General features: G+C 27.5%; 1 protein-coding gene across 1 annotated transcript in view; it reads right to left on the reverse strand.

The window, feature by feature from the left end:
* Window positions 1–20016, reverse strand: part of LOC100213304 (serine/threonine-protein kinase 31) — a 95355-nt gene that overhangs the window by 25070 nt on the left and 50269 nt on the right. Inside the window, exons 6-11 of the mRNA XM_065798109.1 lie at window positions 15469–15491; window positions 14127–14180; window positions 9523–9627; window positions 9373–9447; window positions 2570–2734; window positions 2341–2413 (exon numbers count right to left, since the gene is read on the reverse strand). Of these exons, the coding sequence (XP_065654181.1) occupies window positions 2341–2413; window positions 2570–2734; window positions 9373–9447; window positions 9523–9627; window positions 14127–14180; window positions 15469–15491 (495 nt within the window). The remainder of the gene's footprint in view (window positions 1–2340; window positions 2414–2569; window positions 2735–9372; window positions 9448–9522; window positions 9628–14126; window positions 14181–15468; window positions 15492–20016) is intronic.

Below are 20016 nucleotides of genomic sequence, written 5' to 3' on the forward strand. Positions count from 1 at the left end.
ATGGTTGTAACTATTGACTTTTAAATTGTGCCTAAACAATTTTTTTAACCCTTTAATTTTATCACTAATTAAATAAGAAAAAGACTAGATAGTTCCAATTGTAGTTTTAGACTATTTTATTATTTACAATATCATGCTTGCTGCAACTAGAGAGCCTATATACTCAGAGAGGCGACATACGTGTGATTGTTTTTGATCGGATATTTGATTTTCACGGGTTTTGACGCCATATTTTTGCCAACAAAAAAAACTGTGAGTGAACTTGCTATTAAATTTTTGTTAAATATTTGTAAAGTTTATGAAAACTAATGTGAATATAATAAAAAATCATGAAAAAGAATGTGTTTTAATTCTTGATGAAATGTCAATAACTGAAAGTGGTAACTATGATACATATCAAGCTCATACTATGGAGTTGTTAGATTACCTTAACATTATACTATAAGGTTAAGACCATAATTTAGGGCCAAGCTAACCATACTTTAGTTTTCATGCTTAGAGGAATATCTATGAGATGAAAATAAACTGCAACATACTATTATAGTGAAAGTTCTGTTTTTAAAGGTGCAAATAAACAGTCAATGTGGAGATCTTTTAGCATTAGCTGTACTTAAAGTTATACTTTTTCCAGTTTAAATAAACATCCATATGACTCAAGTTGTTCTATTGATATTGAAGCAAATGTGCTTGCAAATGAATGCAATCAAAATAAATGCAATCAAAATGAATGCAAAGCAAATGAAGCAAATGATTTTGAAGCAAATGCTTCATTTATTGAAGGATATAAGAACATGTAACAAACTTTTCATATTTACAGTTGGAATTCAAAAAAACATATATACTCCTATCACTAGTTATAGATTCAAAATTCCTGCACAAACTTAATGACATTCTAAATATGGATTTGATGCTTCCTTATAAACTTAGCATCTTAATGAAAAACATTTTAACAAAACAAAAGTATCAAGAGTATTATATTGTAATAAATCATAATATAAGTTGTGGATTAAAATTTATTGCAAATAAAAAAAGATGATTCCATACTCACAACTGCTTGATTTAACATAATTATTGATAAATGGCTTACACTTATGAAATCACGAAACCTTACTATGGCTTTTAGCATAAAAAATCACTAAATTTACAATGAAATAAAAGCTTTTTTCAATGAAATTATAGAGGTACTATGTGGATTATATGTATTGAGTCTAAGTAGAAAACTAAGGTGGAAACAACCAAATATTGTTCTTGAAAAAAAAAACTTTTAATATGAAATTGCGATTTACCCTAACCTACTAAAAAATATTTATAACTGGTACATTCACAAAACAAGTAACTCCTACAGGTTTTCAATACAAAAACGATTTACTTATCAAAGTACAGTTACGATACTGTATAATGACTCAATTTTTATTGTGTTTTCTTGATATAGTTGATAGTAAGGTGCACAATCCACAAAAAAAGAGCAAATTGTTTTACTTAAAGGTTTGGATAGAACGTCAAGTTTAATCTTGAGTAATACTAGGCTAAATTGTTTTTTTATAATGTATTTTAATGATATTTTTTAAATATATATGAGTTCTAGAGTTAAAGAAATTTAAAGAATTTTCCTAATAAATTCTTTAAAAAAAAAACGCTAATAAATTACAAGTAATTTTTTAATGGTTTTTTTTAAAGTATTTATTTATTTGCCAAATAAATTTTCGTTTAATAAATAATTTTATTAAAAACTACAAAAAAAACAACAACAAAATATTTAAATTTTCAAAACAAATTTTCAAAACAAATTTTCGTTTAAAATATTGTTTTATAATTGCTTTTAATTAAATTCATTTAAGTCATGTGCTAATTTGGCAAAAACATGGCCGCCATTTTCTTTATGCCGCCTCTCTGAGTATATAGGCTCTCTAGCTGCAAATTATAATATAAATTTATGTTATTGTTTGCACTTTAAATTCAATTGCACTATTTTTTGTTTATTTTAATTGCATTATTATTTTGTGTAATTGCATTAAACACAAAAAGCCGTATAACCCACTGCATATTACCCAGTGCAAACAATATAGTGAGAAAAAAATTAGATTACCAAATAAAAAAAAAAAAAAAAAAAAAAGTCATTGAAAAAAAGACACAAAAATGCTTTAAATCAATCGTGCACGTGCATTTTTGGAGGAATTACTTTTAAAATCTCTCAAAATGTAGAAAAATAAGGCATTTTATTAGAAAAATGCAAAATATAGCCAAGAGACATTTTATTTTCAAAATAAATGCAATTGTTTTAACTAAGGTGCTGTTCTAATTACAGCAACTCTACCCTATATTTTTAATATTTGTAGATACTTTTATCGTCTGAATTTTCTGTACTGATTTCAACATATTTATCATGAATAATGTCTTTCAAAGCTTCTCTACCCTACAAAAAAAAAAAAAAAAAAAAATTCACAATATATATATATATATATATATATATATATATATATATATATATATATATATATATAAATAATAGAAATACAATACCAATGCAATAATAAATAAAAACTAATAAAAACTTAGTTACGACTAAAACCTTAATGAACAACTCAGATGTTTCTTCTGTGTTTACAAGTTCTATTCCTGACAAAGAATAACTTAATGCCACAGGAGAAAAACCAGATAGAGTCACAGGCAGTATGACAAGACTACTTTTTTCAACAGCTTCGCAATTTCCGAAATCAATATAACGAACTTGAACCTTCAAAATTAAATTTAAAAGAATTATAATTATAAACTTAATGCTTAAAGTATTCAAAAGAAAAAAAAATGTTTGAGAAAATTATTTTTAATCAAACAGCTTAAACACATATTTTTAAGATTTTAAGGTATGATGGGAGTATAATATATATATTTTTAAACTATTATTTTATGACTTTGAAATTTATGACTATGAAATTTATATCACAAACAAATCATTTTTAAATAGACAATTTCCTAACATATTTTTGTACCCCTTATAAAATTATTATAAAATAAAATGAGCACTTTAATTTTTTAAAAAGAAAAGAAGAATAAGGAAGGAAAAGATTGCTGCCCCAGCCCAAACTCTTATTAGATGTAGCAGCACTCCTACTGGCAGCATACTATAAGATAGTTGATGTATGTACTACAGTTGTGAACAGGAAAGACATGTTCTTAACAACGCATTTATTATCTTTTTGCGACAACTTAATCACAGCTTTTTAAAATTTTTAAAATGTTTGAAAAATGAGTCAAATAAAATAAAAGGTAATAAAGTGAGAAATTGCTTTTAAAGATTGTATACTATAGAAGACATTTAAATTATCAAAAGAAATTGTTAAAAAGTGTATTTTTTACAATGAATGTTTTTATAACATTTGTAAATGTTTTTATAACATTTGTAAAATTAATTTTATAAACAACAACGAAAACAATTTTTTTTTTAAACTTTTTTGATGAATCCATAAATTTAAAAGTTGAAAACATAACAAAGTTATTTTTTTAAATGTAAACTTTCTAATAAAATTTGTTTACACTAAGCTAAACACTTTCAAATAATGTTTTAAAATGCCATTAAATAAATTATCATAGAATTTCAAAAGTATTTTTTTAATGATGAATGTAATTTTTTTTTTAAACTATTTGTATTATTAATCTTATAGACAACAACAACAATGAAACAGTTTCAAAAAACTTTTTTTAAAACCTTGATAATTTAAATAAAGTTAGTATTTTATTAAACAAAAATTAGATATAAGTTTTTTTATTTATTTGAAAGAGTTCACCTAATATAATAAAAACATTAGAAAAGATCAAAGTTTTACAGTTCGTTGCATTGGTTTTAAAAGGTTATTAACTGTATTAGGAGAAATAAAAATCTTTTTATCTTTTTTATTGTTTTATTGTTAATGTTCAATTAAAATTATTTATATTATTTTTATTATAATTGTTTATGTATTCTTTTTTTTGATTGATGAATAAAAATACATAAATAAATAAAAAATAATCATATAATTATTTTTATTTAGACATTAAAAAAAAAAGAAAAGAAAAAAAGATTTAAATGCTATTCTCCTGATATTAAAAAAATCAATTGGAAACTCATCTAATTGCAATACATAAATAAAAATAACTTTCTATTAGAGTTTTGGTTTTTCAGATTTATATTAGTTGATTTTTTTTAAAGCTATAGGTTTTGATTTCTTTTAAAATTTCTCTTTTGTTAAGATTTCTTTTTTATATAGTTTAACAAGTTTATAATTTTTTTTACTTTGTCGGTTTTTTTCAGTGCTTTTTTAATTACCTAATTACCTGGTCAAGCTTTCAACAACAACAAAAAATTACAGGCGTGGTCAAGATTGGACTGAGATTGCACGCCTTTCCTGTTCCCAATTGTAAGAAGCCCCTGCGGCTACCAATTTAAGTATGATTTTATCATTGTACATCTAATGCTGCATTTATATATGAATGTTTATGTGTATATGTGTGTGTATGTATAAATAAATAAATATATATATATATATATTTATATATATATATATATATATATATATATATATATATATATATATATATATATATATATATATATATATATATATATATATATATATATATATATATGTACACACACATTACAATTAAATTTGAAACATAACTCAGAGTTTCACGCTTTGTGCGATCATCAAAGGTTACAAACAACCGTATTGACAAAAGATAACAATTGCAGATAACAAACTTGTTTTTGTGGCAGCATTTTGATAAAATGTCATCTCATTGATTCGATAGTTTCAAAGATGACATAACAATATGGTATTTTTTGGTTAAGCAAAGATAACACAAATTTCCTACAAGTTTAAATTGCTTCCCCCTATCAATAATTTTCCATGTAAGAATAGGATTTGAAAATTCCTTTTATGATTTCCCAGATATATTTAGAAAGTTCTGTGGAATTAGCTTTACTTTGGTATTAAAAGGAGTTTTTTTGTTTGTACCAGCGATCTTTGGTGTGCTCCGTTATACCAATATAATTAAAAACATCCTATGGTAATGTTTTTATGTTGCAGACATAAATTATACTTTTACTGACACGTACTTTACAAAGGACATTGTGAAGGTTGCTGGAAGTTACACGTTGGAGCAATTATGTTGGAAACATTTGATAATATTTTTTATTATGTGAATTAATAATATTGGAGATGCTTGTAAGATACTGCATTTAAGCCATTCCTATTAAAGATTTTGTGAAACTTATGTGTTTTTAGAAAATGCTTTTCATTTGGAATAAAATTGTTAAAATTTAAAATTAAAATTCAATCCTCTGTTTTTACAAAATGTAAGAAACAACATAGCAAAAAATTAATACTATTTAAATACTAATAATGAATACAAAAATAGTTAATTTGATTTTAAATTGAAAAATCAAGAAAAATCAATGTTTATGAAATAACCATTTAACAAAAATAACAAAACAATAACAGAAACAATTTTTTTTTTGCAAAAGGTTATTATTATATCACTTTATACAATATCTAAGACAATTGAAAAATAATTTTTGTTACATGTCCTTTTTGTTTTTTTTAATCTTTGGGCATGCTGTTGACTAAATTAGGGCATGATAATAATGGAATAGCATGCCACTTTTATAGCCTCCTGCTGATCCTTTTGTTTTGCTATCTCATTTTTTACAGTTTTACATAATTTTTCTATTAGATTTATAATTTAATTTAATTCTGGCAATTTAAATCCAATAGAAAAATGCTTCTTATTGCGCTGACCAATGTAATTATTTTAAACCAGTATTTTGAAACCATCTTTTTGCAATACAAGCCATATGTTTTGCACTGTCATCTTGCTAAAATATCCAAAGCAATTGCATGTTATCCTCAGCATAAGACAAGAACAATATTAGCATAAATGTCATCTGTCAATGTCTGTTATTAAGGAAATAAGACCAATACTAGATGACAAGAACCTCCCCACACCATAATGCTACTACAACTAGTATTATGGTGTTTTACACTAAAAAAAAAAATTTTTCTTTTTTTTTCTTTGCGTAATGGGGCTTTGGGGCTTGGTGATAAGACTAAATTTGTCTTCTTTTAGCCCTGGTCATGTATATATTTTTAATATTTTACAATTGTAAAAAATAACTTACTAAATAAGTTATGACTGCAAAAAAAATTTCTTATTGGCAAAAGTGTAAATAAATAAAATAATGTATCATACTCTTTGTTTGGTGGTGTGTGGACAAATTACTCACCATCTTATCTAAAAGTATAAAATTTCGATTTATCTGCCCAAGAAACCATGCCCAGTTTTTTATTTTTCCATGCAGAATATTTATGAAAAAACTTTTTTTTACCGCCTGGCTTTTATGTTCTTTTTTTAATAAAAGCACACTTCTAGATCTCGAAAATGAATTTGCTTTAAGTTTTTTATTTATTTTAAACATCTTTGCTTCCAACAAGGCCAAAAAAAGAATTTTAGTAGATGGCACAAGAGACGCTAGCTCTTTAGAGCAGTACCCATTATAGTATTTGTAGAAAAGAGAAAGAGAAGCAATATTACGACAATGTGATAATGGTTGGAGGTTGGCTGCAAGAGCAGGTCCAACTATGTTTACAATGCGTTTTTGCACCTTGTCTAAAAGAGAAAGGGTATCATTAGAAGAACCGCCCCAGATATGGCAACAGGAAAGGAAGGATTCAATGATCTTAAAGATGTTGCCGGATACACCATAAGAAGAAAGCTTATGGAGAAGACCAGCATGCCAAACTTTATCAAAAGCTTTTGAAATGTCAAGAGTGATGGCCTTAACCTCTCCACCTTTATCTAATGCTTGATAAAACCTATCAGTTATTACTGTTTGCAAATCAGCTGTAGAACGAGAAGATCAAAATCCATATTGATGGTCAGAAAGTAAGTTATTAGATTCAAGATGAGAAATTAAGTGTTTGTTAATTAAAGACTCAAAAACCTTGCTTATGATAGGAAGAACACTAATGGGACGGTAGTTAGACGAATCAGATCGCTCTCCAGAATTTTTGAAGATAGGGGTAACAGATGCCGGTTTACAGCAAGCTGGAAAACACGACTCTGATAAGCACTTGTTTAATAGTTTTGAGAGTATAGACGACAGCTCCGGAGAACACTTCTGCAAGACAACAACAGGTATGTTGTCCGGGCCACAAGCTGTAGAAGAGTCTAAGCAGGAAATCACTTTAGATACAGAAGCTGGAGTGATATGAATGTCAAGCAATGGATCAACCTGTTTGTTGGCAATATCTGGTAGAACGCAACTAGTGGAATCAAGAGATGATATTGATGAAAAGTTTTTAGCAAACAATTCAGCTTTGTCTTTAGGTGAGGTGACAAAGTCTGAACCATACAAGAGAGGTGGAATTATAGATTTGCCCTTATTATTAATATTATTGAAGATTCTCCAGAAGTCACGAGATCCTAATTTTTGAGATACGAGATTTCATGACCTGAGAATAGCGGGTTTTGGCGTTAGACAAAACCTTTTTACAATTGCTTCTAGCAGTTATAAACAGACGTCTGTTTTCTGGACAATTGTTTTGCTGATAAATATGAAAGTAACGGTTTCGATTGGCAGCAGCACAGTGTGAGGAAAACCATGAAGGAGAGTGAGGTTTAACCTGGAATCGTCGAGAGGGAATAAAAGATTCCATGCCAGCCTGAATCCACGAAGTTATGTTAGAAGCACATTTGTTGACAGGAAGACGAAAGATTTCTACCCAAGGGCCATCACGAAGAAAATCACGGAAAGAATCCCAGTCAGCTTTACTGTAGTTGTAAGAGGTTCAATAATAGGGGGATTCAGGTGATGAAGAAGAATGAGATATTAGTTTTAGAGAGATCAAACTGTGATCAGAAGAACCTAAGGGTGAATGTGGAGAATCTGAGCACTGACTAGGATCAGAAACAAGACATAAGTCGAGTAGAGAAGGTAGATGATTTGGGTTGTCAGGAAAGCGAGTTGGAAAGTTGACTATTTGAGTTAGGGATTGAGAATGGCAAAAGTTGTGGGCTTTAATGCCTGCAGAGTCACTGACACTAGAGCCAAGCCATTCAGAGTGGTGAGCATTAAAGTCACCGACAACAACTATATTAGCTGATGGATAAAGAGAGAGGGCTCAATATGATCAGAAATAACGACAAAAAGAGTGCAGTCTTGAGATGAAGGAGAGCAATATAGAACAAAGAGAAAGGCAATAGAGTGAAGTGGTGCTAAATGAAAGCACATGAAAGAATAGTCTGTGGATTCAAACCTAGTTTCACAACAAATGGGTGAATTCTTACGAATGTAAATGCACAGGCCAAGCATGTGACTATTGGAGTCTTTACGAATTAGAGGAAGATAACCATCAACACTAAGATCACAAGATGAGACAGTTAAACTCAAATTAGTCTCACAAAGAGCAAGTAGGTCTGGTGAACTTTGCAAGAGATAAGACTCAACAGAAGAAAAGTTACTTCGAAGACCACGAATATTAGTGAACGATAGGTTTAGAGAACTTGGTGATGATGATGGTTTTTTGTGTTTTATAGTTTTTGGTACTTTATTCATTTTTAAATTAGATTGAAGAACTTGACTCAAAGCATAGATAGTACTCAGAACACCATTTAATAGCCCAAGCAAATGCCTCATTACTACTAATAAACCCTAAGCCGTAACAAAGGGCTCCAAATGTGGCCTCCGCAATGCACATCAAAAGTACAAACAGGAACACCATCCATGCGCAACATGGCACTGTTAATACTTTGATATTTTTCAGCTGTTGATGGAATCAGCCTCTCTGAGAGCTACCACTGAGTTCGGGAAACCTGACTACCTGAAACCTGAGTTTTGAAAACCTGACTTGTAAATGTCCTCTAACCTTTGGTAAATTTACATTTAAAATTTTTGTTAATGATATTGCTGAAGATAAACAAATCCTTTTTAGTTTTACAAATAATTAATATTTCTGTAAATTATTTTTCTTTCTCGAACTTTAGTTTCAACACATTTTTGTTGTTTGAAAGTGTTTTGAACCAATCCACTACGACACCAAGTTATATTTGAAATCTCACTATATGACTTTCCACTGTTTTCAAGTCATCGAATTATTAAGGGCTCAGCTGTACTATTGCTAAACTATTTTTTTATAAGTTACGATTGTAAATTTTTTTTTATCGGCAAAGTGTAAATAAATATAAATATAAATACAAAACCTGCTTTAAGTCCACCTTAATCGTTAACTCAAAACAAAGATTTTAGATTTTTTTTTGTTTTCTAACACTTATAAATAATAGTAAAAATAATAATAATAATGGCAACAAAAGCAACAATGTTAGCTAAAATTAGATTACCATGTTATTGTTTAATACTTTTTCTACCCGGCATCTGTACCACACTCCATCTTCAGCAAAAACACATCCATATACCTGTCACAAAAATTTTATTACAAAAATTATAATCATTAAAACCTCAAAATTGTTTTTTACAAACTATTAACAAACCTGCTGAGTAGAAATTTGCCCTGAAACCTTCGGTTGAGATGAGCACAAAATATTGAGTTCATTTGTTATCTCTGTTAAAATATTCTCATCACTCTTATCAACCTTCTAAAATTAAAAAAAAAACATTAAAAAAAAATTATTTTTTGCTTTCATATTTGAACTGAAAGGTTTTATATAGCTTTTATAAGTTTTTAATTAACTTGGTTTTAATTCAACTATGCAAAGTCTTATGCTATCAAAACTGCAATCTATTTTTCAACCACTTTTTTAATTGAGCTAGAACTTTTTGCATATACTAAATATAAATATATATTAGCATACATACATAATTTATTTAACAGATTATATGATAGCGTATTTATCAATTCAAAATGATGTGAACATTACTTGATTGGAAGCAAGAATTGAGGAAAGCCCAAAAACTTCCACCAGGCAATCAACAGTTAGTAATGTCTAGGCAGTTTTTGCAAAAAATTTACATATTACTTCGTTTCCCATATAAATTTCAATTGGTTTGCAAATGATGCACAGTTACGTGTTCCAAATGATGCACAGTTACGTGTTGATGCAAAACCAAATGATGCACAGTTACGTGTTCAATATAGCTTACCTTTTCAAGATAACGATTAGTTTATTTACAAACTCATAGTAAGCAAGAAAGCCTGTTTTCACCTCAATGATCATTTGAATAAAAAAAATTGCAGAATACAGGCATTTCAACACCTCACATTTCTGACAAAAGAAAAGAGCAACTTCTCATTAAAATGAAAATGAGTTATTTTTTCTATGGTTTATATTACTACAAAGAATTTTTGAGAATCTTTTTTTTGTTTACTTCATTTACTTACTAAAGCATTTTAAGGGTTCGAATATTATGTATTAATTTTTACATATGAATGTATGTTAAAAAAATTTATATTTAAACTAAGTATGAAATGATTTTAAAAAGAGTTAAAATATCAATTTTTTAAAAATGCATATTATTACTGTATTTATATGGATACTTACTATTTTTAAATTAAAAAACACTATAATCTAAATTGAAAGTGATTTAAAAAAAAATCATTCAAAATTGTTACTTTATTTAAAAAGAGTTATTATAAAATTATAAACAGTAAAGAAAAAAGATTCAAAGTTTATTAATCCAAACTCATAAAAACTTGATTTAAACATTTATTATATTATATAGCACTTTAATTTTTTGTATTTAATTTTAGCTAATTGCGCTTATTAATTTTTGGAAATTTTCCTGCCTACCCCAATTTATTAGGACTCCCCCCATTCCCACTCCCACTTTTACCAACCCCCCCCCCATTCATTAAATCTAGACTTAAATTGCCCCGTCCTTTGTATTAAGGACTTGAAAGTAAGAGCATTAATGATAACATTTTTCTTTAAAAGCAAGACATGTTACGCAGATTTATGTTATTAACTGAATTAATATTTATTAACTGCTGTGTCTTTTATTATATTAATATTTATTATTATTAATATATTAGCATCAATTACTTAATAAAAAAAAAATTTAAAAAAAAACACAACGAAAACAGGCTCCAATAGGACCTGGAGGGCAGGCACCATGATCAAAATTATTAACCACTACACCACACAATAATGTAATAAATGAGTTAATAAAGTTTAAATAAAATAAATTTTTTTTGACGCATGATATTTTGTAAGTAATTAAGGCGCTTTAAAACAAAATAACTTCCGAATGATTAATACGTAAGTGTTATGTCAGAGTTACACGAACAGGGAATAAGTGAAAAAAAACCTAGATAAATATATATTAGATGCCCATTTGGGCAATTTTGCGAGATTGGCCGTCGTAACATTTGACATTCTTTAGGCAACTAAAAATAAACTAAAAATGGAAATGACTTAAAACTTTCCGGAAATGTGAAATACAATCATATAATTTAGTATGTTAAAGTTACAGCATTAAAGTCTTGAAACTTTTTCAAAAATTAATTCTATGTAGCGTGACATCGAAACGCTTACTTTTTACCACTTCTGAATAAAACAGCTTTATCAGACTTAATGCAGTGAACAGTATGGTTAAAAAAACAAAATATATGGTGTGTATTTAGCACATATTGATGTTATTATATGATAAGTTTCATAGTTTTTACTTGAAGTTTACAAGCATTTTTATGTTTTTTTTGTGAATAATCATTACTGTCATAGAATCCAATGCTTAAAAATAACAAATAAAACAACGCATTCAATGATGTAAGAAAAAAAGAATAAATTATTATTAACAACCATGTATAATATGTAAAAAAAATGCAATATAACATTATCAAAGTTCTCAATTATGGATATACAATACGATTTTTAACGCTACACAACAGGAGTGTTAACAAGCGTCAAAACACTTTTATACAACCCTTACAACTTAAAAACCATGCTATGGTATGATAAAATGATTTTTTTAAATAACTTTTTTGATTAAAAGTATTTTTAAATAGTTAAAAAAAGAGTTATGGAGTTTATTATGTGTTTTCATAACTTTTTTGCTTTTTTTTTTTTCCTTCCCCTCTTTCTCTTTTCTCCTCTTTTTCCCATATACTGTTTGGTGCATGACACAAACACAGGATTTTTGGCAAAGTGGCATTCAAAATTAGGTTTACTATATCATTGCTTTCCCAATAAAATAGATAAAAAATGTGTGTGTGTGTATGTATATATAGATATATATATTTATATACATCTATAGTACCACTTACAGGGACAGATTTTAGAAAAAAACGAATACTTACGGGAACATTATCGAGGGCATTTTTGTGTACCCATTAGATTTTTGTCCATGTAGCATTACCTTTTTGTAAAAAAAAAATGTCCCTGCAAGAGAGTGCTGCAACATCAACTGAGGGTTTGGTTAGGTTCAGCATCAAGGTCAAGCTTAAGGTTATGGCAAGGTTTAAATATGGTTATATACTGTAATTAATCATCTTTGTAAATAGATAAAAATAAAATGGAAATATAATATATTATAAATAAATAAAAATAATAAAAATAAATATAATAATAATAAATAAATAAAAATAATAAAAATAAATATAATAATAATAAATAAATAAAAATAATAAAAATATACATTTTGCAATAAAATAATCAATTTTAATATGTATAAATAAAAATAGATATAAAATAAAAATTTATAAAATTATATAAATATGATAAAAATAGTAGAAAAAAAGTACAAAAAAAACCGTTATGGGAACAATAAAAAACATATCCCCGTAATTGCATACTTGTGTAAGAGGGAAACCTTGCTTTCTTAAACAACGATAATCGTGCCAGCCCTTAGCGCAATTACATTCAAAAAGACCTGGTCCATCTGGATGACAGTTGGAATTTTCAGGGCAATCTTGTTTATTCACTTTTTCACAGATTCTGTTAAGCTATTAGGGCACTCTTTGTTTACACAAGGATTGATGGGAGCAGCACAAACATATGTTGCAGATCCATTTTTGACAAGTGACTGATTGCAAAATTGCTTGTCACAATTCTGAGGTTTATCAATAACCAACAGTGAGAGTTCTATAAATCCTCTGTAATTATTTAAGGTCAAATTTGGATTTTGATTGACTGCAAGCCATTGAATATTCTGAATGTCTAATAAATTACTCCGATACATGTCCAGGTTTTGTAACTTACAATTGCTAAGATCAACACCAATCAAAATAGTTCCATTTTTGAAGCAACACCTTCCATCCAGATAAAAGGCTTCATTTTTAGAACAAAATTCCTCAAGTAAATTCCTACTTTCATTTGATTGAATGTCATCCAAACAAAAAAAACAACTGTCGCAATTCACCAAAGATATAAAGAAAAGTATGAAAACCATTTTACTATGCCAACAGTTTTAAGTTTCAATAAAAAAACTTATTAACACAAATACTGAAGTAGTTTAGATGTGTTTTTTTCCGTGTGAATGCGCATATATATATATATATATATATATATATATATATATATATATATATATATATATATATATATATATATATATATATATAAAATCAAAATAAATTCATATATAAAAAAAATATAAAAAGTTAAGTTGTGCATATTAAAAATATTTATTTGTTTTTTGTGCTTGTCACAAAAACATCTGAACGGAGTTAGATACATCTCTAATAAGTATGTTCTTGATGCATTCTTCCACAGATTAAAAAAATGGTTATTTAAGGGTTAGGATCAGGGTTAGGGTTTAGGGATATCATCAAGTTATAGCAACCTGATTCTTGTCTTAAACCAATTTGGACCAGCCATGATCTAAAATCTGACCCTAATCATGACCTTTATCACCCAAAACCTTGCCCTCACTTGATATAAGACATAATTGTAACAAACGCAAAAAAAAAAAAAATTATTTATGCCACTTAATCGAAGAATTACCTATATATATATATATATATATATATATATATATATATATATATATATATATATATATATATATATATATATATATATATATATATATATATATATATATATAATTTTAATGAGAAAAATTATAATTTAATAGGGTAGAAAATAAAACATTAAAAAAATTTTTTTTTTAACTTATTTTTTAAAAGTTTCAAACAAACCTGAGCATAAAAACTCATAGCCGACTCTACATGAACAACAACCAACTTTTTGCTCTGAAAAAAAAAACTTTTATAAAAACATCAAAATGTAACAGTAGTCTATAACAACCTAAAATTTTTGTAAACAAATTGTGATAGGATACTTGAGCTGACTAGAAATCTTATAATACAAATATGAGGAACATAAAGAGCATAATGTAGTGTTGAGAAAGTATAATCTATAACATGATCAGATTATATAATCTCTTATATGGAATTATATTATCTATAATATTTTTAATCAATAAATTCTTTGGCTCCTATAACATAAACACAAAAAAGATCTTTAAACTTTTAATCCTTATGTAAATATAGATATCAATCTAACTGCAAATTTTAAAACTTGCAACTCAAACTTGTCTATAATAAATTTCTAAAAGCATAAATTTTTATTATCGGATAATTTTCTATTCTGGCGTTGCTTTCTTTACTTAACTTACCCTACACTATTACAGTTATAAAAAAGCTGGGAAAAATCTGCATTTGATCAACTCTTTATGTGATGTTTTCTTGAGAACAAGAACAATCATTAAGCCAGATAGTCCCCTTAAGTTTAAGTTTAGTCAACTAGTCTAAAGAATTCACCTTCTGATTTAGTTAACTATCAATCAAATCAACTACTAAACAAAAAATATACACAAATTTAACTGTGTAAATTTAACTGTGTATTTAACAAATTTAACTGTATATTTAACTGTTCTATTTTAAACAACTTAATATCATTTTTTTACTTTTTTTCTATAAGCACATTTTCTAAATCAACAATTCCTGTAACACTACCTCTAAAGGTATAAACAAACTTAAATTCAGATATTTGTTAGTGATAACTAAATGTTATCTGATGTTTTTGTGGTTTATTATTTAGTAACTAATATGTCGTGTTTTATGCAAACATTATAGATTATCTTTTAAAAAAAAATTAAAACTCCTTATTTTCTTAAACTAAGAAAACAATCTTAAAGAAAAATAACATTACTTTTAATTATTTTCATTACATAAAATAAAAATAACATTCTGTTAATATTATGGACCAGAAATTCAATCTCATTTTTTAGAACAGAACAAACCTTAATATATAATGAACATAACTATTATTAACTGTTTTTTCCTATGAACTATAATTTATTAGAATCATTATGTTATCTTTAAACCAGTGATAAAATCTGTTTAAGTTTTGAAATAAAATAAAAATAGAACTATGGAAATGAAAATAAAAATATAATAACAAACAGTAACAATAAAAAAACAAAAACATAAGAGATATAAAATATAAAAAGTATACTCTTTTATGTACATAATATACCTCTAGCCCATTGGATTTTTGCTCTAAAAATAAAGATTCAAACATGATAAAAAAAGTCTTAAAAAAAAAGCCTAAAAAATGACTTTAACACAAAGAAAAAAGAAACATTTACCCTAAACCTAATAAAAACAATTTTTGACTAACTGTTTCATTCTAAATTTTATACTCTGAGCGGGATGAATAACTAAACACACAAACCTTGCTCACAAGCAATTGCTCTGAGTAAAAGTAATAGCTAAAAAGCAAATGCTCATAGAAAAAGAAAAATGCTCACAGAAAAAGCAATTACTAAAAAAAAGTTTTGCTTTTGCTCTTAAGCTTTCACTAAGGAGTAAATGCTTTATGCTGCTACCAATAGAAATTGTTTGTTTTCACTTGTGTTTAAAAATAGCTGCTTTTAGTGTAAATCAGACTGAGAATAATATTAACTAAAATGAAATTAATAACAACAAATGCAAAGACAAAATATATACTCTATATACAAACAAAAAATAAGTTTTAATTTAAGGGGAAGGTTATTTAGGTGAACTTTTGTTTCAATAAATAAATTTTGATTCAAAATTTATTTTTATTCTAGTCAATTTTTATTTATGTTTCAAAAAAACTGTGGCTAACAAAAATTAATGATGCGTGTTTGATAAACAGTAAAAATTAATTATGCGTAAACATAACTTAGACTAATATAGTATCAAAGTAGAAATCAAGTTTTAAAGTTTTTTTCAACCGAGAAATTTTTTTAAAACACAGGTTTGAACTTGTATATAAAACTTATTTATTAGTTTCACTATTTCTCATTATTAGTTATATACTATCATCTTGATTCAATCAACTACAAACAAATTTGTCCAATGCAGATTTTTAAATAAAATAAATTGATTTTAGAAAATGTCTCTAGACATAAATTGTCATGCTAATTCCCTAAGAAAAGATACTGGTAATGCGTCAAAAGCTACAAGGGAGAGGAGACAACTTTATTTGCTAAGGTAACCTTAACTTTTTTACTTCCCCTAATAAACTTCCTACAAATGAAGAAATGTTCAGAAGGTATTACTGGCTTAATCTTGAAAAAAGCAATAGGTAAATCTGTAATTAAAAAAGTACTACATTTTTTACATGTTCAATGTAAACTTTTTAAGGTTGTTTTTTTTAAAAAATTTTTAGCACAACACAAATCAAGATCAAATTTGGTTGTTCAGTTGCTTCCAAAAGGACATTTAAGATGCTCCAGGTTTGCTGGTGAAGTGTGCTGAGAGAACACCAAGTAAATAATTACTGGTGTCTATATTCTGAGGGAGCTTGTAAGTTTATGAGAGTTTTTAATAAGAAAAAGGAGAGTAACTATTCGGTAGACGACTTCTCAAGCACAGGTAGTGACAATATAACTGAATGCGACAAACTTGATTTACCTCAAGCTCAAGTCCAGAAAAAAAAGAAAAGATTTTAGAGTGACATCAAAATTTGCCTTTAGTTAAGTATGGAACACATTTTTCAGAATTGGATTCCAATTATGACTAGATTTGGAATTGGAGTCAGGCTGGGTATGTGTCTTCATCTTCTCGTTACAAGGCTGGTGGAGTAAACATTGATAACATGCTGATATCAAGATCAACTTTAAACAGGAAAACTGAAATTGTTGTGGAGTCTGAGGCACAGATAATTAGAGAGGAAAACATAGATAAAATTAGAGGTTTACAAATTGTGGTACATTTCGATACCAAAATATAATTGGGAAACAGGAATATCTAAATATGAGGATAGAATAGCCATTAGAGCATCTTAATTAGAGTCCAGTCTACTAGACTTTCTAGGAAAGGTTCAAGTTATTGCAATTCAAACATTCCCTCAGATTATCAGATTGTGTTCTGACACAACACAGGCAAAATTAAAGGTGCCGTAAGCATTATTAATTCCTTTGCACAGTGGGACAGAGTGTGCCAAAATACCAAAAGATGTCGGCATTGAACAGTGAAAATTTGTCATAATGGTGAAGGCATGTTCATTAGAGGAAATATTTAGTTAAAAAAACTTTAAATATTAATTTAAGTGTAATTTTATGCATTATTTACACGTTAATTTGACATGTGTTCCAAAACGCTATTTTGCATTTTTTATTTATCAACTTTCATACGCTACTATTGTTTTAAATTAACTTTATTGACTTTCATCTTAAAATATATTATTTTAATTAAATGTTTTTTTCGTTCAGAATTTTAAAAACGTAATTTAACGTAAGTGTAATCATTAGTTTTTATGCATCGAAGACATTATAGACAGTTTTCGATACTTTTTTTGCTACTAACCTTTGCTATTAGGTATCAGATAAACTATCCTCCAATATTCTCCAAACATTTGACTATGTATATCTCATGCTAAATGTATGTAAATAGCAATGCACCATAAATATTTTGCTACTTTTTGCAATAAAAAAAGTTATAACAAAAGATTGGTCTTCGGTTAATGGTCAGTTGATGAGAAATACTGAACATGTAAAAAATATGTTTTGTACACAAAGATACCTACAAAATCTTTTATTACTGTTATAATATATAAGTTCTCTAAATATAAATCTAAAAAAGTTATTTTATTACAAATGCATGCATTTTAAAAAAATATTTTTAATATTTAAACTGATAAAAGTCCATTAAAAATATTTTGCATTTTTTAGAAATTATTTAAAAAATTAAATTTTTTAAATATTTTTTTTATATTATATATCTACATGTTTATTACTCTATTTATGCATTTTATATATAAATATAGCCATTCTAATCAATAAAACTATGAAAATAATTTCGGCACCAAAAACTTGATTTTGTCCCACTGTGCTATGCCCTTAATAGACCGGTTCTCTGGTTAATGTGCAGACATCACATCTATGAAAGGTGTGTGGTTCATGTGATAGAAGAAATATTTGTCAAACAAGTGGTCCCAGGAAAAAGCTTTATGTAATTCTCAAAAAACTATGGTCGTAGATTTACGACAAAAACATAATTGAAAGAATTGTTAAGTTTGACTGGTCTCAAGATGCTTTTAGGCCTGACTGATTACAGTTCAAACTTGCCTTGAATACTAAAGAGTTCTGTAATACTGATCTTCATAAGAATACTTTTCAGAGAGGTGATTACAAGTATCTTTGTAAGCTTGTAGCATTTTTTTCAAGGAGATGATAAATTAAACTTTTCATTTAAACAGCCTGAAGGTCATCATGAAGCAAGGTTTATGGCTGATTGTATCTACTTACTGGTTATTCAAATGACTTAAATGTTCCACCCTGCTAATTCAGAGACAGTTAAAAAAAATACATCAAACCATCTGAAAGCTATATCCAACTAACAATTGTATTTTACCATGGACTCTTTTTTCTGAAAAGCCCTAATGCTTCTCAAGCACCTTCAAATGATTTAATGACATTCAATATTGCTTTTCAGCTAAAAACAGTAAACGAGTTTAAAGAATATTCAGGGATGGGAAGGGTTCTTTACCAGAGTCTTATGTGTCATACTTGGTATCTGTACCCATAACAAGTAATTTTTGCTCTTGCTGATAAGAAACTGAAATTATCAAGGTAGCGGCTAGGCCTGTAAATCGAGCCAAGCTTGCCAGAGCTCGGCTTGGCTCGTTTACATATTATGAGTGTTCAGGCTCGGCTCGAGCTCGTTTCGAACATGAGATTCTTTGCTCGAGCACGGCTTGTTAAGGATTAGTATTATTTGGGCTCGGCTCGTTTTACATGTTGCTCGAGCTCGACTGGTTTAAAACTCTAAATAATTATTGTAACCTGTTAGTTTAAAGCTCGTTTAGTAAAAAAAAATTGTTCGTTAAAGGCTCGTCTGTAAATAATGCAAGTCCAAATCAACAAACAACATAAACAATCCTACAGTCTATTAAACATGCAAATAAACAACATAATGAAATAAGATCCCACAAATCTAATAGTTCAAAATAAAAGTTAAATCTAATAGTTCAATGTTCAAACATAATGTTCAAAGTTCAAACATAATGTAAACTCTCACAAACATAATAATTAAACACCTATTAAACACTGCACTCTAATAGTTTAAATTACATTTTCACAAATATAAGTCTTGCTCTCATTGCATTGGATGAAACAAGATAAAAAGCCTTCCTCTAATTGTTCGTTAAAGAAAGTTAGTAGTTCGAAGTAATGAAATTCGAATTTTAAATTTTCGAAGTTTATATTTTCAAAGTTAAAAAAAAGTCTGTTGAGCACTAATTTATAGTTCTAGATTTAGTAAATACAAGTTTTTAACAAAAACAATAATTCACGACTTTACATGATTAAATAGCAGAGTAAATAAACAAACATTCAATATATTATCACGAAACATTTAGTTGTGCAACTTGAAAAAATACCTCTCTACAAGTTAAAAAATGGCTCCTTTAACAAAATCATTGTGAAAAGTGTTTGAAAAAAAATTTTATATATTTACTTTTCTGTTTTGCATAATTTGTACACTCTTAAATCCATTAAAAATGGTCTAAAACATATTGGGCCTGTTGGCAAATGACAATAGTCAATAGCAGCCT

This window comes from Hydra vulgaris, chromosome 05, assembly GCF_038396675.1.
Source record: "Hydra vulgaris chromosome 05, alternate assembly HydraT2T_AEP".
Lineage (NCBI taxonomy): Eukaryota > Metazoa > Cnidaria > Hydrozoa > Anthoathecata > Hydridae > Hydra > Hydra vulgaris.